The sequence below is a fragment of the Symphalangus syndactylus genome, chromosome 3 (genome assembly GCF_028878055.3).
Source record: "Symphalangus syndactylus isolate Jambi chromosome 3, NHGRI_mSymSyn1-v2.1_pri, whole genome shotgun sequence".
Taxonomy (NCBI): domain Eukaryota; kingdom Metazoa; phylum Chordata; class Mammalia; order Primates; family Hylobatidae; genus Symphalangus; species Symphalangus syndactylus.
The window spans coordinates 91595588-91617931 of record NC_072425.2 but is presented as its reverse complement, the minus strand read 5'-3'; the positions used below and the strand labels follow the sequence as shown (position 1 = coordinate 91617931).

The 22344-nt window shown below is 37.7% G+C and overlaps 1 protein-coding gene across 6 annotated transcripts in view; it reads left to right on the top strand.

Moving 5' to 3' along the window:
* Window positions 1-22344, top strand: part of HDAC9 (histone deacetylase 9) — a 914075-nt gene that overhangs the window by 68245 nt on the left and 823486 nt on the right. For all 6 annotated transcript variants that reach the window (XM_055272501.2, XM_055272504.2, XM_055272505.2 and 3 more), the window contains exon 2: window positions 6662-6782. In XM_055272501.2, the coding sequence (XP_055128476.1) occupies window positions 6758-6782 (25 nt within the window). In that variant the 5' untranslated portion in view covers window positions 6662-6757. The remainder of the gene's footprint in view (window positions 1-6661; window positions 6783-22344) is intronic.

Sequence of the window (22344 nt, the reverse complement as noted above, 5' to 3'; positions counted from 1 at the left end):
TTATGTTATGTATTTTTAGATGTTACCATTGAGTTATATTTATAGTATAGACTACTGAATCTTATCTTAAATATGCAAAATATATGCATAACTAACCTCCCAAGCTGCGTTCCCTGCTCTATATTACAGCCAACAATGTAGCCTGTTCTTAAATGGTTCTCCTAAAAGTCTTAGAATGGAGCTTATTATTTGCTTTTAAAATGTAAGCACAGAGACTGTATGTTAGATGTGTGGCCTTCTGGGTGACATGTTCTGCTCCTAGGTATACTCTAAGGGTGAAGTCAGCAAACCTTTGGCAGTGCGGGTGGGGAGTGAAACCAATAGTCTTGCATAGATAACTCCCCAGAGTCCAGAATGAGCCAAAAGTAATTGATGTGCCAGTCTTTGCCAGCATGTTTGGTGAATCAGAGCAGCAGGTGTCTGTTACGGTATTGGGGAAGGTTAAATCACCGACTGCATTGCTGGTGTGGCTCTTGTTGTGCCCATCAGCTTCCCAGTCCCCAGAACCCCCAGAGTCCTAGACTGTCATCATCCTTTTCCTCAGGACAACATAAATATTGTTGGGAGCACTGTGAGCACAGTCCTACTTCTGCTACTTAAAGTTGAAGAGAAATGAGTATCCTTACATCTCTGTATCCCATGTTCCCCTGTCTTCATGAATAAGTGGTTTGATTGTTTTTAGGCCAACTTGAGTTTGTAGAGCTTGTCTAATAAAAAGATGGATGTCCTTGGGGAAAAAAAGCTGAGGCTAATAAGGTGAGAGAGAAACAGAATCCTTTCAGTGAGCTAAGAAATTACTTCAATTGAAAAGCCTGAGAAGTGACCCTATCTTGGTCAACATATTTCATGGGCAAGGTTTGGGGATGTCTGGTGACTTCCCAGCCCATGAAGGCACCCATCCCACCTGGGTTTGCCTTTTCTAGATGGTGGCTCAAACTCAAGAATATTTTTCTTTTTCTGATCCAAATCCAAGGACTATGTTCTAGTCCTTCAGAAATCTATACTAACAAATTGGATTAAGTGATTCTGCCTCAAAGTTGCATAACTACAGAATCATTGGTTAAGTTCTTGGGGGTTACAAAGATGAATGTAGTGCAGTCCCTGAACTGAAGAACATAGTCTCATCATGGGTGAATGTACTCCACTAACATAAGATGCATCATTATTGTCTAACATATGTGATGTTATTATGGGTATGGTACAAGATACAATGGAGACAGATGAGAAAACTGATCTTTTACTTGGAGTGGTTGGCTAAGAATTCTCATTTCAGTATGGCTTTAAAGAATTCAAGATACGGCTGGGTGCGGTGGCTCACACTTGTAATCCCAGCACTTTGTGAGGCTGAGGCAGGATGATGGGGATAAATTGTTTCTATAAAAAAAGTAAAAATGTTAGGTGGGCATCGTGGCACATGCCTGTAGTCCCAGCTACTCAGGTGGCTAAGGTGGGAGGATCACCTGAGCCTAGGAGGTTGAAGCTGCAGTGAGCTGTGATCACTTGAGACAAACTGATACCCTATCTCGAAAACCAACCAACCAAAAAAACCCCAAGAATTCAAGGTGGGAGATGCAGAAAAGGTAATAGTATCCTTTGCAGACAGAGACACAAAAGCATGGACATGCGAATGATACTGTGCAGGAATAGTCAGGACTCATAGTCAGCTGATATGTTTTAGTAAAGCTCCACCAGTGCTCATACAGGTGTTCATTCTGAGTAGCCTGTGCCTCGGTAGTAGCTAATAATGTTGAACATCACTCTAGGAGTAATCACAGATTGCCTGAAACCATAGGGGTTATACATGAGGAAAAGAAGGAAGGAGAAAAAGTGGGATGAAAAGAGACCAGTTATGAAGGCACTTGAATACCAACTAAGGAGCTGTGTGTCACCAAATCATAGTTACTGACTCATTCATTTATTTATACATTCCCTGGAGGGAGGGATACCAGATAGAAGACTAGATTAAGAATCCAATCAAGAACAAACAATTAATTGAGCTAAGGCAGTATTAATTGAAATGGAAAGGAGGATTCAGATAAGAAAGATATTTTTAAGAGGTCAGTCTTCTGACTCTGGTGACTGTCTATGGTAAAAGCAAGAAACAGAGAAATGAAATAGAATCTAAGGTTTCCATACTGGGTAACAGTGTGTCTTGTATGTGCTCAATAAGGGTTGTTGAATTGAACACAGTGTTAAGAGCAGTTTTCTAATGCTTTTCTCCAAAGTTGAAATTACAGCAGAATTTCACGTTCTAAGGCATGAGAGAAAGAGAGAGAGAGAGAGAGACTGAGTATCTGATGAATCTCTTGGTGTTCAATGTGTTGGCACAGTAAGCTTTTCCCACCAGTAAATGATCTGTATGATGATTGTGATAAACTGAGTTTTTGAAGCATACTCTATGGAGGAACCATGGTTAATGGCTCAATTTGAGAAGAGAAGGACCTGTAGATAAGTGTGAATGGCTGTGTAGACTGAACTGTACATTTTGGCTTGCCCTATCCATGAGAAAGATATATCAGATTTAAATAGACAAGGTTTTTGTTACCTACATAGACTACAAAAGCGTTCTGCTTTTTTAGTAGCACCCTATCAAAAATAATACTAATTACCCAAAAGTGAGGAAAAAAGACAACTGTAATAAGAAGCTCAGAGTATAGTTAAAAACCAAAATGATTATTGTGATATTCAAGGAACATGAAGTCTAAGTCAAATTTGAAAGCTTCTGTTGTGAGATGATTTGTAGACTTTTATGGCAACTTTTGGATTCATTGTATCATGTTTTGTGACTGAGTTTGATTTATTCAGTGGCTTGATACGTCCTTTAGTAAAGAAGACCTGTATCACAATGAGCCATTACTGAAGTTGTAATGAGTAGATAGGCAAGGTCTTGATGTTCAAACAGCTCTGCTCAAGTGGCCTGTAATTCCTTGCAATGCCACGAAGAAACCACTGGGCTGAGAGTTACAGGATCAGCCCTCCATTTGCCAGCCACATATCTGTAAACAAATCCCTGAACCTCTTTACACCTCAGAGGCCTTATTTGTAAAATGGGAATAATAACAGCTGATTCGGTATACCCCAAAGGGCTCTTGTGAAGATCAGAAGAGATACTCCATGTACAATTTCTTTGTGACATATAAAGCTCTGCTGACTTGTGATGCTATTAGTATTGAGCAGGCCACATAGATGGAATGGTTAAAGGACCGATAAGACCACTACGTATGATGTTAAGGACGGTAATAGGCTGGGATAGTGAAATGTGGTAGTGCCCTCTCTTTTTTCTGGCTGCATGGGTAAGCTGAGACTGCAAGATGTCACCGTCTTGAGTTGTTGCCCTGTGCTACATCTGAGGATATTACAGAGTACCTTCAGAGAGCTGACAAAATTGTAGTCAGAGATGATCTTTCTGAAGCAAAGGACTCTTAGTCTTTTATTGTGGATTTATGTAGCTCAAGGGATATAGTTAAGAACCAAAATAATCATTGCTGGATCTTAAGAGACAAAGGATTCATAGCAGCAGTTGTTTTTGATGCACTTGTGTTTATCTCCTTAAATGTACGCCTATATGTATATGTTTTTTACAGCATGGGGAAACTCATGTTAAAATTCATTGAAACCATTAATTGAAAGCAGATATATTTCTATTATATGTTTTGATAATCCGTACTTACAAACAATTTGTATTATTTTTCTGTTCTTTTTTTGTCATCTACCCACCTGAAGGCGAGTTTCCTATTATTTCTAGTTCAGGCTTATCATAAGAATGACTAGTATATGAGGGGAACTTCTAAACAGTTTATTACTCTGCAGCCCATTTGGATAAAGAAGTGTGGGAAGATTTGAGAATAAATTCCCCATTCTCATCGACAGATGTTGACCACTGACCCTTCTTTCTTTTCCAAGCAACTTAAAGTGGTCTTAATTCGTATAAAATTATATATCAATTTTGTCCCTAAAAGATGTGGATCAGACTGCTAATCTGATTTTGTGGGCATGAGGAGAGGGAAGCATGTATAGCCTATGATGTATCTATACATGTGATGTGCACATATGTACAGCAGATCGGTATCCCTGAAACATTTTAGGAGAACTCCTTAAATGACCATATTCTACTTGTGCAGCTGTGGCAGTAATGATAACTTTGGTTTAACGTGGATTATTGGAAATGGAAATGCAGTAAATGGAAACTAGTGTATATCAATATAGAAATGCCTATTCATTTTCATTAAAAGAGTATTCAGATAACATTTTCATAAATGTTAGAGCAATGTGTCATGTGGAGGCAGTTATTAAAAAGACTGAAGGCAAGGGGAGTTGTTTAACTTTCAAAAAGACTTGATATTTGTAAGTCAAATTTATATTTCCATCCCAGATTTACTTTGCAACTCAGGTTTGGAGCTGTGAAGTCAAAACCCAACTATTACATGCCCAGCCACAAATCAGCATGTCATGGAGAGTTGTTATGTGTGTTTTTGTGGAAATAAGTGGGAGAAGTTAACTGCTGTCGAACTGTTGGAAATTATTGGTTAAATTTGAGTTATATTTGCAAATACACAAGTATCAATTGTACAAAGTGACGTTAAAGATGAAAAACATTTTTTTAAAAATCACACTAACTATGCCCTTGATGGAAGGTAACTTTCAGAGCTGCTTCACTTACCTTCTCTAAAGGTTTCCTGTTGCTTTCTATTCGTTATTCTTAATTTAAAATCAAATTGTGCCACTGAGAATCAAGATTGTATCAAGAGCATTTACAAAATGTTTCAGGCTACAATGTAAAAAAGTAAGAATGACGAAATCTTGAAGCTTACACTTGTTAATTTAAGATAGTCTATAAATTCAAATTCAAGTAAATTTAACTTTTATTTTATTTACTTTTAATTATGAAGCAGATAGCATCTCAGTTTCCTCACCTATTAGGTCCAGGGTGAGAGGAGAGAGTTACAAGTTATCTATTAGCATGGTTCTTATGAAAGTCATATCAAATATGGTGACATATCTAAAAGCACTTTGTAACTATAAAGAACAATGTGAGTGATGTTTACATTTATTATTATTATTATTATTTTTGAGACAGAGATTTGCTTTTGTTGCCCAGGCTGGAGTGGAGTGGCACCATCTTGGCCCACTGCACCCTTCGCCTCCCAGGTTCAAGTGATTCTCCTGCTTCAGCCTCCTGAACAGCTGGGATTACAGGCGCCCACCACCATGCCTGGCCAATTTTTTGTATTTTTAGTAGAGATGGGGTTTCACAATCTTGGCCAGGCTGGTCTCAGACTCCTGACCTCAAGTGATCCACCCGCCTTGGCCTCCCAAAGGGTGATATTATTATTATAGTAAATATCACATTGAACAATTTTTATCTAAAACTAATGTCAGAATGTCCATTTCTTGATATAAAAATAAAAAACTTTGCTCTTCATTTTTATCTTTCTGTAGAGATGTTGCTTTTTCATTGACATAGAAATCAAGACTCTTCAGATGATGTTAATAAAACAGCACATCAATATAATTTTTGAAGGAGATTTATAAAAATGTACATTTTAATTGTCACTAAATCTTAATACTTATTGAGCACCACGGATGTGATGAGAAGTAGCCTGCTAGGTCTAATGACACTACTTAGCTGTTTGAATAACTAAATAGCACATTTCTATTTAGAGACCGTATAAGTATTATAGATATTCTTGGTGATGTTATAAAGTTCTTCAAAGAAAGTATGTATTTATATCTGGCTTTATACATTTGGGCAAAAATAGCAATAACACTTTCAAAATAGTGATGGAAAAACTAGTCATAATAAATATGTTGGATTCTGAAGATAAAGGAGTATATAATTCTCAGAGTTACAGCATCTGTCTATAAAAATAGTGCAATTGGGATATACTATTTTAGTAAGAAACTCATTGAGTGTAATTTTAAAAGCTGCTGCTTTTTTCTTAAGTTTGACATTCCAGTAAACTCTTAGGAAAATGTCCTTCCAGTTGCTTTTCCTCTAAGTGTCTAGAAGTGGAAGTACGTTCAAATTAAAAGCAGAAAGTCCCTTAAATTCCTTTTAAGAAGTCCATCCTGTTAGTCTGACTCCTAGAAAGACTATGGTTGCTGTTACTTTGGGCTGGAACAAGATTACAAAAGACTTTAAGAAAAAGTGGAAATTATCATGGGAGTTTTCTGTCACTCTTATAGTTTATGGCCTATTTGTTCTTTTTTTAGTCCGTTAAACATTTCTTTTTGCCAAGAAGTCCTATCTGTAAAAGGAAGTCTTTGATAATGATAGTTTAAAATGCTATGTAATGAGATACTTATATCCAAAAATCCAAAAAAGATTTTTAATTTCTATAATAATGATAATAGCAAATTATAGTGAACAGTAAACAGTAAGCTAATTATAATTATGTGAATTGCTTTCTCCCTCACAGATTCCTTCTAGACCTATTATTTTATTTCTATGTTCACAATATTCCTGTGCTATAAGGGAGACTGCTAAATTTGCTCCTTTTTAGATGAAGACTTAGAGACCTGGAAGGTTGATATGACTGTCTCAAAGACATATGGTTGTGCTGTGGCTGAGTTGACACTCAAGGCCAGTTCTCTGTGTTTCTTTTTCAGTGTGACTTGACATAGCTTGTATCTTAAACATTGCATTTTTCTTATGTTCTAGGTTTCTCCTCTGCCAACCCCTCCTGGATCATCGTCAGCAGTTGAACGACAAAGGCTGTGAATCTGCATCCTGGTTTTAGCAGTCCCTCTGATTCTCATGATGAGCTCACCTGCACAGCCTGGTCAGTCTGGTTGCTTCTTAAACTGTTAATAGACTTTATGTAAAAGATGTTGCTTTGCGTTGTTTCAAACCAAGTAATTTAATTTATGAAGGAACTTTTTTTTTGAACAAAGATTGCTTAATGTAACAAATTTTGAATTTTGCATTCGATAGCTAATTCTCTGTTGCTTAACCCAGTTTGCTTCCTGGACAACTGATTTGATTTGCATTGTAGTCTGAGCATAGGACTTTAATTCTTCTGCTTCCAAAGTAACATTCAGATTGAACTTCATAAAGTTATGAATATGAACTATTATATAGGAATCCATTTTGCACCCATAATCTTTCTGACCTAACACGTGTCTGTATGCTTTTAAATTATACTGTGGGGCTTTGGAAGTCAGTTTGTGGATTGACTCCACCTCTATCTCTTTGACACACAGGAAGGATATTTTTCCTCCCCACCCTTCTTTGCTGCCACTCCTGTTTCCTATATACATATTTAATTATAATCTCAGCACCTGCTTCCTCCTATTCCAGTGATGTGTGCTGCTCATGTAGTGCTGTGATCAGCACAGCCAACACCCATTCCTCCAGGAACAGGCTGTCATTTTTGGAACAAACACAATCCAAGTTTTGGGAATGATGAAGTAGGATCAGATACCTCATACTAGTAACAGACAAGTTTTACGAGAATTTTCTGCTTGGATACTTATAGGAGCATTTATTTCTTTATAGATTCTTTAGCATATTGATATCCTTGGTTTATTTAACTCTCTAAGTTGAAGGTTATGTACTATCATATTCAGGGCTTATAAGGGAGAAAACTTGCCAAAATTTTCATTCCCTGGATTGCCACACCCAAGTTAGCTGTTTGGGAATTCTGCTGTTTCATCAACCTTTTCCCACATCCCTAACAGGCCGCCAACTTGTATGCTGAATTTGGAACTTGATTCTAAATGGTGCAGTCAAGAAATCCCTGAGTCTTTAGTCACAACCATGTTTGATAATTGGCATGTCACTAGGTTAAGCAGATGACAGTTACTTATGCTTGTTATCTCTGAGTCTTTATTGCCTAGTGGTTCTCAAACTTTAGCATGCATTGACATCACTTGGAGAGTTTGTTAAAACAAGCCCTAGTCTCATAGTTTTTGATTTCGTAAGTCTGGAGTGGGGCCCAGGAATTGTGATTTTTACAAGTTCCCCTGGCAATGCTGTTGCTGCTTGGGGACCACACTTTGGGAATCACTGGTTTAGCTTCTTCTGCCCATTTCTCACCCCATCCCCTACCAGCCTCTACAAACAACCTTGTTGAAGTGTGTTCTGTGAGCGGCATTGCTTATTACAATTATAGTCTAGTACTATTATTCTTTCTGTTGGGATGAACTTAAAATAACATTTGCCTTATATAGGTATATATTGCATTTTAAATATTATGTATATTTATTTGTATATAAATTCAGTGTTTCAAAATTGGATTGTTTAAAAGAGGCATTAATTTAGAACCACTATGGTCAAGTATTTTTTTCTTGTGATAATATTTGGCAGTGGATGTTGGTATACCCTGCTCCCCAAGAATATTGATTTTATAAAATGAAAATCTCACTTGAAGCTGCTATTTTGATGAGGAAATTCTTGCCAGTCGTGATAATTGTTCAGTTACCAGAAGAGAAAAGGTGATGGATAAATAAGACAACCATTGAGTGAAGCTCACTTGACTTTAGGGTCACCAAAATTTCCTCGTGTACTTTTTTCTTATAAATCATTCTGCTGTGTTGACAATAACATTATGCAGAAGTCTTAATCACCTCAATTTGGGAAGTTTTTATGAATGAAATCTGAAGTTGAGGAAAGTGATAGTAAATGTGCCAGGTGGGTAGGAGTTTCTTCTATTTATTGCAAGTAAAAAAACTATGATCAGAGACCTGAAATTCACTTTGCATGGATAAAGGAAAATGTTCCTGCCACAAACATAAAAAAATTTTTCTCCTGTTATTAGCCTGCATCTTAGGGTGCCATATATATTCTGAGAAATAACCTGATTGTTTGATTTAGAAAAAAATATGTTTTTCTCACATCTTTTTTCCCCACTATCTAAAAAGAGAATTAAATTGGTCTTATGCAATCACCATCCATTTATTTTGCTTTTGTTCCACAAATGGCTCTAAGGAGTTATTGTGCACCAGAAAGAAAAATAGACTCACTTCAGTAGTTCCAGAAATTCTTTAATAGTCCATGTTTCAGACTGAGTATGTTTGTCTTCAAAATTGGTTCTGGTGTGGTGTGAATTCTTATTTTTCCCATGCATTAACATCATTCTTAGAAAAGTTCTCCATCCATATTCAAATATGGTTGATATGAAATACAAAATGCTACCGTCTTAATCATGTATTCAGTCAAACAATAAGTGCTGATTTTTGTATATGAAATTTAATAGTTTTTATTTGAATTTTGCTGCCCAGTTATGTTCAAAGTTAGAGCCTTGGGTACTGCTTTTGGGCACTGAGGATCCTGAATGGAGGAAGGACTATCTGGATAAGATTGGCAGCTAGCTGCTGCAGTTGAGCTCTTCATTCAAAACTTATTAAGCATCTAACTTGTGCCAGCCAGTGTGTTATCCAATAGGGACACAATGAGCACTAAAACATAGTTTCTACCCTATGGACAGCACCCTTTCATGGGAGAGACAAATATTAATAGCTTTAGTCCATTCATTGTCTGAAGTATTTTAATAAATTTATGACCAGAAATTTATTTCCTCTGTACAACAGTATGGATACTAGTTCTAGTAATGTAATTTTTATCAGAATTGCCAAATCTCAGAAGGAAGGATTTTAGGACTCATCTTATCTAGCATTTTCCAAACATGTCAGATAGTAAAAATCTCCTGAGACTTGTTAAAAATACAGATTTCCAGACTCCTCCCTGGAAGAGTATCGTGTGGTTGCCTGGGGGAAGGATACTGGATTGTAGAATGTATATTGTTCTTTACTATGACTTGGCAAAGTGTAGAAATGCTCTTAGTCCATTCAACAGCACTAATGTTTCATATTTGGAGACTATAAACACAAAAAATACATCATTAAGTCCTATCTCAAGTAAGTGTCTCTCTTGTGAGCAAAACTATGCTAATTTAGTTATTTTGTTCTCTGATGATAGATAAATAAAAAGCTAACACTGGCTAGGTGCAGTGGCTCATGCCTGTAATCCCAGCAATTTGAGAGGCCTAGGTGGGAAGATTGCTTGAGCCCAGGCGTTCGAGACTAGCCTGGGCAATATGGTGAGATCCTATCTCTACAAAAATTTTTTTAAAAAATTTCTTGGTGTGGTGGTGCATGCCCGTAGTTCCTGCTACTTAGGAGGCTGAGGTGGGAGGATTGCTTGAGCCCAGGAGGTCAAGACTGCAGTGAGTGAGCCATGATAATGCCACTGCACTGCGTTCTAGCCTGGGCCACAGAGCAAGACCCTGTCTCAAAAAAAAAAAAAGGAAAGAAAGCTAACACTGTGGAAACCTAGAGAAGGCAATAATTTGAGGGGAACATTCTAGTGGCTTTGCTTCTATCTAGGCCATCTCATTTTTATGGGGAGGTGGATGGACCAAAGAGATTTTTATGGAGTGCCTTTATTTTCCTCAAAAGAAGTTTAAGCATATTTTAACCCAGAGCAGCTTTTTAGTCTGATCTCAAGATTATAGAAAACCTAATTTCAGCCTGAATGTTTTTAAATAAATTGGGCTACATCAACCCTAACATGATTCCAGTATGATTTTTAAATTTGGTGAATCTATTTTTTGTAATTAATTTTGATGAAAATGCATCCAAAGGAATTTTCCAAGCATAGAACACAATGTGCCTGTTGCCCTTAGAATTGTGCAATGCTCTGGCCTTGTGTGCTTTTAGGTACGTTTGGAAGGTAGAGTGGCCAAAGCTGTGTTGCAAAGTCCTATAACATTAGTTTTCAAAGCCCCTTGTATAAAGCTAGCTCATCTCTCTTTTCACCATTGTGGGAACACTTACAACTACTCTACTCATATGGAGTGAGAGGACCAAGCTATTTATAGAAGTGAAAGATTTATAGCAAGATCTTATATTCTGTTCATTTTCTCATATTCTATTCATTTTCTTATTGGCAAGTCTTGGGCAAAAATTAGTTAAGAGATTTATCTTCATGCCTCTGTTTTGCTAAACAGCTGAATTCCCCTATAGAAATGTAGAGTAGATGTAACTAATGATCAAAAAGTTCTTTGAAATATAAATTGTTATGGAAATGCTAAGTAGTATAAACAATTTAGGGGCAAGCATTAATAAAAGCTTCTCTGCAAGCATTTTTAAAGAGGACTAATAAAAGCTTCATGGTTCAATTAATACAGCACAACATCGGGTTTCTTAGAAGCATATGGGACCCAGAAGGCCTGCCCCTGTTTTTAAAATTTACGAACTCTTTAATGATTCACCATTTTTACCCCAGTGCATTACCCACTGTGGTGCCATTTAGTCATTAAGTAGGAAACTAAAACCAGGACAAAGCTACAAACAAATATCATAATGTCCAAGTGGGTATTTTTTCTTCAGTTTGTTCGTAGTGTGTTACCAAAAAAATGAATGTTAAATGAAATAGTCTTAGGGCAAATCAAATAGGTTATGGCTTCCCTAGATGAGTATAATCAGTTAGCTTTTTAATGAAGTACAGGTCAAATCCCATGACAAGTAGCTCTATATAACTAAAATATTTTCAGGCCGCTGGCCAATTATCTATTTCAAGTAATATTCAAGAAAAATATTCCAGGATAATAAAACAAATTAGTTTTTTGATGTTTGTTGTAGCAGAAGTTGATCACAGGGTATGGTATTAATAGGAAACACTGTGTGTTAAAGTTATTAACTATTGTTTTGGATTTTTTTTTTTTTTTTACTACTTTAACTTCACAGTTAAGTGATTCATTCTTTTCCTATTTGTAAGTCAAAACTTCTCAATCTGATATTCAAGTTTGAAACATAAACCAAATAAAGCATTTTATTCATTCGCTAGTTTTTGAAGGACAATGCTTTAATAAGTGAGGCATAAACCTTTTCTGAAAATGTTCAGAATAAATTTGTTTTGCACATTTATTTGTTTTTATATTTGCTTTTCACAATTAATTTTGGTGGTTAATTCAACTTATATAATTTTCATTATTGTAACACTACAAACAAACTCCATAATGCAGGCCAAACAGAAAAGGTTATTTCTCGTTCATATAAAGACTAAAAGGGTTTTCCTGAGTAGCGAGCTGCTCTTTTTCTAATGGCTACCCTTTGCCCCAGACAGCTTCTAACTGGTTTGTGCTTCTTCAGTTCATGTATTCTAAGGTCATTGTGCATCTCCACATCAAGCTGATGGGAGGGAAATGGAAGACGTGCATTGAGTGTGGGAAGTTTCCAAAGGTACATCACTTTTGTTCACATTTCGTTGAGTGGAATTTAGCCACATGGCCATACTAACTACAAAGGAGGCTGGGAAATGTAGTCTAGCAGTACTCCAGGAAGAGGAGGAGACAGGTTTGGTGAACAGCTGGCCTCTCTCTACCACATTTGTCTTAAAAGTTTATACCTAGGACTGCAGATATGGTATTGCTTACCAAGAGGTGGAGTATTTTATAATGCACTCTTGATTTAACCAGTCATTAAAAAGTTAAGTAATTTTCCTTTGAAGAGATTGAAACACATTAAAATCAGGGCAGATCAGCTTACCAACATTTTCTAAGAGTTGCCTAAGCCTTTCTTTATGAATCATGCAGAATAGATAATGCCCAGTGTAGCTATTAGAAAATTCAAGTTCCTGTTAGTGGGAACTCTGCAGAAAATGGGAGTAAAATGTATGCTGAATATTATATGTCCTTAATTAGTGTTTAAAAATAATGTCAATTTATCTGAAATTATAATTGCACATATGCTGAGGAAAAAGTACTTTAAACTTTATAATCACAATTCTTATGTTTGTTCTTTATTGCATTTTGGGGTCACGTTTTTCAACACCTCTGTAGTTTTAAGTATTATGATGAAAATATAGGCCAAATATACAGTGGTTGATAAATACTTGTTTTACACTGATCTTTTCATGAACACTATTATAAAACAATACTAGACTATATATTTTCTTAAGCCCCATAAGCAAAATCTTGCTACCTCTGCAAATACACATGTACAGCCGTTTGTTTATAATATTATGTGGAACCTTTATGGAGGATTTTTTTGTCTGTATAGATTGGAGTTTATTCTTAAGAGTACAAAAACTCTGTGTGTGTGTGTGTGTGTTTGTGTATGTGTGTGGTGCATGTGTGCTTGTGTTGCAGTACTATAATAACTCTAGAGGAATACAAAGGTATGTGGAAGCATGTAACCTGTACGTTTACACTAAATATCCCCCAAAGGCTTTACTTTCTGTGATTTTCTGCATATTTCTTAATTTTTGTCATATTTTGAGAATGTCAACGTATAGCAGTTTTCTCCATTTATAATCCATTGCCTCTAACTTGTTGTAGGGTTAGAAAGCTAAGAACTATGTTAAATAAAATTGTTAAAAGATCACAAGTTCTGAGGAGGTGCAAGGTCTTGTTTTTTTTGTGTGTGTGTGCGCGCGTGTGTGTGGGTATGTTTTAAATGGAGTTTTGTTCTTGTTGCCCAGGCTGGAGTGCAATGGCGTGATCTCGGCTCACTGCAACCTCCGCCTCCTGGGTTCAAGCAATTCTTCTGCCTCAGTCTCCCAAGTAACTGGGATTACAGGCATGTGGCACCATGCCTGGCTAATTTTTTGTATTTAGTAGAGACGGGGTTTCACCATGTTGCTCAGGCTGGTTTTGAACTCCTGACCTCAGGTGATCCACCCACCTCGGCCTCCCAAAGTGCTGGGATTACAGGTATGTGCCACTGCACCCAGCCTGCAAAAGTATTTTTTATGGACAAAATAGATGTACTTGTTTTTCTTACATACTGTAATTGCATTTTAATTGTCTCCTTATCCACTGCACCCCTCTTATTTTCCTGGTTCTTCTGTCTTTATTCTATAGATTTACAAAATTTTGAGTTTCCAGTGGGTGAGGCATTGTTATGGTTTTAATTTTGCCATACTTTTCCTTGCAGTTATGATCCATGAGTTTTTTTTTTCTTTTTTTTTAAATTATACTTTAAGTTCTAGGGTACATGTGTACAACGTACATGTTTGTTAACATAGGTATACATGTGCCACGTTGGTTTGCTGCACCCATTTACTCATCATTTACATTAGATATTTCTCCTAATGCTATCCCTCCCCCTGTCCCCCACCGAACGACAGGCCCCGGTGTGTGATGTTCCCTGCCCTGTGTCCAAGTGTTCTTATTGTTCAATTCCCACCTATGAGTGAGAACATGTGGTGTCTGGTTTTCTGTCCTTGTGATAGTTTGCTGAGAATGATGGTTTCCAGCTGCATCCATATCCATGCAAAGGACATGAACTCATCCTTTTTATGGCTGCATAGTATTCCATGGTGTATATGTGCCACATTTTCTTAATCCAGTCTATCATTGATGGACATTTAGATTGGTTCTAAGTCTTTGCTATTGTGAATAGTGCCGCAATAAACATACATGTGCATGTGTCTTTATAGCAGCATGATTTATAATCCTTTGGGTATATACCCAGTAATGGGATTGCTGGGTCAAATGGTATTTCTAGTTCTAGATCCTTGAGGAATCGCCACACTGTCTTCCACAATGGTTGAACTAGTTTGCACTCCCACCAACAGTATAAAAGTGTTCCTATTTCTCCACATCCTCTCCAGCATTTGTTGTTTCCTGACTTTTTAACGATTGCCATTCTAACTGGTGTGAGATGGTATCTCATTGTGGTTTTAATTTGCATTTCTCTGATGACCAGTTATGATGAGCATTTTTTCATGTTTCTGTTGGCTGCATAAAAGTCTTCTTTTGAGAAGTGTCTGTTCATATCCTTTGCACACTTTTTGATGGGCTGGGTTGTTTTTTTCTTGTAAATGTGTTTAAGTTCTTTGTAGATTTGTCAGATGGATAGATTGCAAAATTTTCTCCCATTCTGTAGGATGCCTGTTCACTCTGATGGTAGTTTCTTTTGCTGTGCAGAAGCTCTTTAGTTTAATGAGATCCCATTTGTCTATTTTGGCTTTTGTTGCTGTTGCTTTTGGTGTTTTAGTCATGAAGTCCTTGCCCATGCCTAGGTCCTGAATGGTATTGCCCAGGTTTTCTTCTAGGGTTTTTTTATGGTTTTAGGTCTAACATTTAAGTCTTTAATCCATCTTGAATTAATTTTTGTATAAGACATAAGGAAGGGATCCAGTTTCAGCTTTCTACATATGGCTAGCCAGTTATCCCAGCACCATTTATTAAACAGGGAATCGTTTCCCCATTTCTTGTTTTTGTTAGGTTTGTCAAAGATCAGATGGTTGTAGATGTGTGGTGGTATTTCTGAAGCATCTGTTCTGTTCCATTGGTCTGTATCTCTGTTTTGGTACCAGAACCATGCTGTTTTGGTTACTGTTGGCTTGTAGTATAGTTTGAAGTCAGGTAGCGTGATGCCTCCAGCTTTGTTCTTTTTGCTTAGGATTGTCTTGGCAGTGTGGGCTCTTTTTTGGTTCTATATGAACTTTAAAGTAGTTTCTTCCAATTCTGTGAAGAAAGTCATTGGTAGCTTGATGGGGATGGCATTGAGTGTATAAATTACCTTGGGCAGTATGGCCATTTCCATGATATTGATTCTTCCTATCCATGAGCATGGAATGTTCTTCCATTTGTTTGTGTCCTCTTTTATTTCCTTGAGCAGTGGTTTGTAGTTCTCCTTGAAGAGGTCCTTCACATCCCTTGTAAGTTGTATACCTAGGTACTTTACTCTCTTAGTAGTAATTGGGAATGGGAGTTTACTCATGATTTGGCTCTCTGTTTGTCTGTTATTGGTGTATAGGAATGCTTGTGATTTTTGCACATTGATTTTGTATCCTGAGACTTTGCTGAAGTTGCTTATCAGCTTGAGATTTTGGGGTGAGATGATGGGGTTTTCTAAATATACAGTCATGTCATCTGTGAACAGGGACAATTTGACTTCCTCTTTTCCTAATTGAATACCCTTTATTTCTTTCTCTTGCCTGATTGCCCTGGCCAGAACTTCTATCACTGTGTTGAATAGGAGCGGTGAGAGAGGGCATCCCTGTCTTATGCCAGTTTTCAAAGGGAATGCTTCCAGTTTTTGCCCATTCAGTATGATATTGGCTGTGGGTTTTTCATAAATAGCTCTTATTATTTTGAGATACGTTCCATCAATACCTAGTTTATTGAGAATTTTTAGCATGAAGGGCTGTTGAATTTTGTCAAAGGCCTTTTCTGCATCTATTGAGATAATCATTTGGTTTTTGTCGTTGGTTCTGTTTATGTGATGAATTATGTTTATTGATTTGTGTATGTTGAACCAGCCTTGCATCCCAGTGATGAAGCCAACTTGTTCGTGGTGGATAAGCATTTTAATGTGCTGCTGGATTTGGTTTGCCAGTATTTTATTGAGGACTTTTGCGTTGATGTTCATCAGGGATATTGGTCTAAAATTCTCTTTTCTTGTTGTGTCTCTGACAGGCTTTGTTATCAGGATGATGCTGGCCTTATAAAATGAGTTAGGGAGGATTCCTTGTTTTTCTATTGATTGGAATAGTTTCAGAAGGAATGATACCAGTTCCTCTTTGTTCTTCTGGTAGAATTCAGCTGTGAATCTGTCTGGTCCTGGGCTTTTTTTGGTTGGTAAGCTATTAATTATTGTCTCAATTTCAGAGCCTCTTATTGGTCTATTCAGAGGTTCAACTTCTTCCTTGTTTAGTCTTGGGAGGGTGTATGTGTCTAGGAATTTATCCGTTTCTTTTAGATTTTCTAGTTTATTTGCATAGAGGTTTTTATAGTATTCTGTTCTCCGATGGTAGTTTGTATTTCCGTGGGGTCGGTGGTGATATCCCCTTTATCATTTTTGATTGCGTCTATTTGACTCTTCTCTCTTTCCTTCTTTATTAGTCTTGCTAATGGTCTATCAATTTTGTTGATCTTTTCAAAAAACCAGCTCCTGGATTCATTGATTTTTTGAAGGGTTTTTTATGTCTCTATCTCTTTCAGTTCTGCTCTGATCTTAGTTATTTCTTGCCTTCTGCTACCTTTTCAATTTGTTTACTCTTGCTTCTCTAGTTCGTTTAACTGTGATGTTATGGTGTTGATTTTAGATCTTTCCTGCTTTCTTTTGTGGGCATTTAGTGTTATAAATTTCCCTCTACATGCTGCTGTAAATTCCTCCCAGAGATTCTGGTACGTTGTGTCTTTGTTCTCACTGGTTTCAAAGAACATCTTTATTTCTGCCTTCATTTCATTATTTACCGAGTAGTCATTCAGGGGCAGATTGTTCAGTTTCCATATAGTTGTGCAGTTTTGAGTGAGTTTCTTAATCCTGAGTTCTAATTTGATTAGAACTGTGGTTATGAGAGAACTGTGGACTGTGGTCTGAGAGACAGTTTGCTATAATTTCTCTTCTTTTACATTTGTTGAGGAGTGCTTTACTTCCAACTGTGTGGTCAATTTTGGAATAAGTGCGATGTGGTGTTGAGAAGAATGTATATTCTGTTGATTTGGGGTGGAGAGTTCTCTTGCTGTCTATTAGGTCTGCTTGATGCAGACCTGAGTTCAAGTCCTGGATATCCTTGTTAACTTTCTGTCTCTTTGATCTGTCTAATATTAACAGTGGGGTGTTAAAGTCTCCCATTATTATTGTGAGGGAGTCCAAGTCTCTTTGTAGGTCTCTAAGGACTTGCTTTATGAATCTGGGTGTTCCTGTATTGGGTGCATTTATATTTAGGATAGTTAGCTTTTCTTGTCGAATTGATCCATTTACCATTATGTAATGGCCTGCGTTGTCTCTTTTGCTCTTTGTTGGTTTAAAGTCTGTTTTATCAGAGACTAGGATTGCAACCCCTGCTTTTTTTTTTTTTTTGCTTTCCATTTGCTTGGTAGATCTTCCTCCGTCCCTTTATTTTGAGCCTATGTGTGTCTCTGCATGTGAAATGGGTCTCCTGAATACATCACACTGATGGGTCTTGACTCTTTATCCGATTTGCTGGTGTGTGTCTTTTAATTGGGGCATTTAGCCCATTTACATTTAAGGTTAATATTATTATGTGTGAATTTGATCCTGTCATTATGATGTTAGCTGGTTATTTTGCCCGTTAGTCGATGCAGTTTCTTCCTAGCATCGATGATCTTTACAATTTGGCATGTTTTTTCAGTGGCTGGTACTGGTTTTTCCTTTCCATGTTTAGTCCTTCCTTCAGGAGCTCTTGTAAGGTAGGTCTGGTGGTGACAGAATCTCTCAGCATTTCCTTGTCTGTAAAGGATTTTATTTCTCCTTCACTTAGTTTGGCTGGATATGAAATTCTGGGTTGAAAATTCTTTTCTTTAAGAATGTTGAATATTGTCCCCCACTCTCTTCTGGCTTGTAGGGTTTCTGCAGAGGGATCAACTGTTAGTCTAATGAGCTTCCCTTCGTGAGTGATCTGACCTTTCTCTCTGGCTGCCCTTAACATTTTTTCCTTCATTTCAACCTTGGTGAATCTGACAGTTATGTGTCTTGGGTTTGCTCTTCTCAAGGAGGAGTATCTTTGTGATGTTCTCTATATTTCCTGAATTTAAATGTTGGTCTGTCTTGTTAGTTTGGGGAAGTTCTCCTTGATAATATCCTGAAAAGTGTTTTCCAACTCATTTCCATTCTCCCCATCACTTTCAGGTACATCAATCAAACGTAGATTTGGTCTTTTCACATACTCCCATATTTCTTGGAGGCTTTGTTTCTTTTTACTCTTTTTTTTTCTGTAAATTTGTCTTCTTGCTTTATTTCATTAATTTGATCTTCAATCACTGATACCTTTTCTTCCACTTCATCAAATCGGCTATTGAAGCTTGTGCATGCATCACATAGTTCTCATTCCATGGTTTTCAGCTCCATCAGGTCATTTAAGGTCTTCTCTACACTGTTTATTCTATTAAGCCATTCGTCTAATCTTTTTTTCATGGTTTTTAGCTTCCTTGCGATGGGTTCGAACATCCTCCTTTAGCTTGGAGAAGTTTGTTATTACTGACCTTCTGAAGCCTGCTTCTGTCGGCTCATCAAAGTCATTCTCTGTCCAGCTTTGTTCCATTGCTGGTGAGGAGTGCGATCCTTTGGAGAAGAGGTGCTCTGGATTTTAGAATTTTCAACTTTTCTCCTCTGGTTTCTCCCCATCTTTGTGGTTTTATCTACCTTTGGTCTTTGATGTTGGAGACCTACAGATGGGGTTTTGGTGTAGATGTCTTTTCTGTTGATGTTGATGCTATTCCTTTCTGTTTGTTAGTTTTCCTTCTAACAATCAGGACCCTCAGCTGCAGGTCTGTTGGAGATTGCTGGACGTCCTCTCCAGACCCCGTTTGCCTGGGTATCACCAGCAGAGGCTACAGAACAACAAATATTGCAGAACAGCAAATATTGCTGCCTCATCCTTCCTCTGGAAACTTCATCCCAGATGGGCACCTGCCTGTATGAGGTGTCATTCGGCCCCTGCTGGGAGGTGTCTCCCAGTTAGGCTACATGGGGGCCAGGGACCCACTTGAGGAGGCAGTCTGTCCGTTTTCCAATCTCAAACACCATGCTGGGGGAACCACTGCTCTCTTCAGAGCTGTCAGAAGGGGACGTTTAAGTCTGCAGAAGTTTCTGCTGCTTTTTGTTCAGCTATACCCTGCCCCCAGAGGTGAGGTCTACAGAGGCAGTAGGCCTTGCTGAGCTGTGGTGGGCTCCACCCAGTTCTAGCTTCCTGGCGGCTTTGTTTATCTACTCAAGTCTCAGCAGTGGCAGACACCCCTCCACTCTGCCAGGCTGCTGCCTTGCAGGTCCATCTCAGATTGCTGCGCTAGCAGTGAGCAAGGCTCCGTGGGTGTGGGACACGCCAAGCCAGGAGTGGGATATAATCTTCTGGTGTGCCATTTGCTAAGACTATTGGAAAAGCGCAGTATTTGGTTGGGTGGTGTCCCGTTTTTCCAAGTACTGTCTGTCACAGCTTCCCTTGGCTAGGAAAGGGAATTCCCCAACCCCTTGCACTTCCCAGGTGAGGTGATGCCCTGCCCTGCTTCAGCTCACCCTCCGTGGGCTGCACCCACTGTCCAACCAGTCCCAATGAGGTGAACCAGGCACCTCAGTTGGAAATGCAGAAATCTCCTGTCTTCTGCGTTGATCACGTTGGGAGCTGCAGACTGGAGCTGTTCCTATTTGGCCATCTTGGAACGGATCAATCCATAAGTTGTATACTGCATGCCTGTGTGTTGATTTGTGTTGCTTTGGAGTTGCTTTAATATCCAAATGAAAGACTCATGACCATATTATTGGTGAGCTTTTAAAAAATATTGTATTGATTTATAGGAAATTGATAAGCTTTGAGGTAGTCTGTAAAATTATTTTTAACCCCCCCCCTTTTTTTTAGAATAACTTCCTGGCACTTGATTATATAAGGCTCTTGCTGCTTATGATAGATGATTGCTCCTCACATATCATTGCATAATTAACCTTTTCTCCCAGGCTCTTAATGTCCAAGAAAATGTTCTCTTCATACCAGTACTGTAGTTCCACTGGAAAGTGCTCTGGGTGAGCTGGGGATTTTTCCTTTGGAGTTGGAATTTGCCCTAGTAATTCTGCCTTCTTTGGAATTCTGTGAGTTCTGTGAGAGGGCAGATAATCATAGTGGTGTATGACCAAGCACTCACCTTTTATCTTTAACTCTCAGAAGAAATCGTTCTTCAGAAAGAAACGTCAAAATGACAAATTATTCATGAGAAAAACTAGTCATGAGTTTTGGACTCTCTAGGAATGTAAACATGTTTAATAAAAGCTGCTGACAGTTTTTCAGTCTGCTGTTACTGGAAAGCCTGCTTGATTTCCTTCGCTGTATTTTTCTGGTCTTGAGATCTCCAGTGCTTTCTGAAGATCCAGGACTGCCATACAAATGGGAAAAGCCAGACTGTTATCTTGAACCTCTCTTTTTGAAATCTCTATCTGATAAGAAAAAAAATATTGCAAGTCATTGTAGTTACTTGTTTGGTTTGTCACTGGAATTCCAAATATTTGCTTGGTGGTTCATGGACATGTAAATTTTGGGATATGTTACTATTGTTTAGGGTATACTGTCTGTAAAATAAGTTATTAACCCAGTGACTGTGAACTAGATCTTCCAAAAGCCCTATCTCCTATCATTATATGTTGTATTAAAAAATTATTATAATTAGAGATATTTTTTAAACTCTTAGAAAATAGAAGTATACAGCTATGAAAATTCTGCTTGGGTAATTCTTTTAAAAATTTATTTTAGGTTCAGAGGTACATGTGCAGGTTTGTTATATAGGTAAACTATGTGTCACGGGGCTTTGGTGTACAGATAATTTCATCATGTTTGGGTAATTTTTATGTTATTTTTGAATGCATTTTTATCCTTTTGTCTATATTATTGTGCTTCCTTTTTTATTAAAGAAGAGTTGGATGTATCTTACTTTGGCTTTATGTTTAAAATGAAACAGTAAATTGAAAGATTTTAACAGGTCATGGTATGTCAATGAAAGAACCTAGAAATTAGCAGAAAAATGCAGGAAGCCAATTATGGAAAGTGGAAAAATAATACATATCATAACTTGTGTTAGGTAATGTACACTATCGAGTCTTTGAATTTCAATAAAGTATGTCAAGGTAGAGTTCATTTTCCCTTCTGTTGGGAGAACTGATAATCTGCCTACCCATCTGCCTTCCTACCTTTCTTAGTTTTCTTTCTTTCTTTTTCTTTTATTCTGCCTAAGTCCAGAAAAGATTTGGGGTCTATATAAGTAAGTTTTGGAAAATGAAATACATGAGGAGGAAGGGAAATGAAGAGAAATTGGGTACACCCTGTTAGTACCTACATTTAAATTCTGTGAAGTTGCTTGAAGACGGATGGATCTGTGTCTGAGCTTCCTGATAGCAAGTCTGTTGTCTATGGTGCGATTAATCTTTTTTCAGCCTAACTCTGATATAGTCACTGCCCTGTATAAGAAATGTCAATGGCTCTTTATCACATCTATTTAAGGTATACAAGGACCCGTACCCTTTTCAGGCTTATCTTATTTTTCTCCTCAGTGAACCCCACTCTGTTCAACATGTAGAGCTGCTTACCTTCCCCAGGTCCAGTTTTCTTGCTTGGAGGCCTTTGAATGACCCTTTCTCACCACTGGGAGTGTCCTGTTTACTTATCTTCAACACCCAGCTCCTACTCCATTCTTCTGTGAGGCCTTCCTGGGTGACGCTGACATTTGTTACCTCTCTCAATTCTGGAACTTATATTAGTATTGGGGTTGTCTTCTCTAATAGGCTTAGCTTTTTGAGGGCAAGGGACATCTAAGTACCTTTTGCGGGGGATATATAGAGCGAAGCAGTTGGCAGCTGTATTTATGTTTGCTCTCTTAGTTAAGTAATATACTGCCCAGCACACAAAAGGAGCCAAATAAGTGAAGAATAAAGGGCACTTTGTGAGGA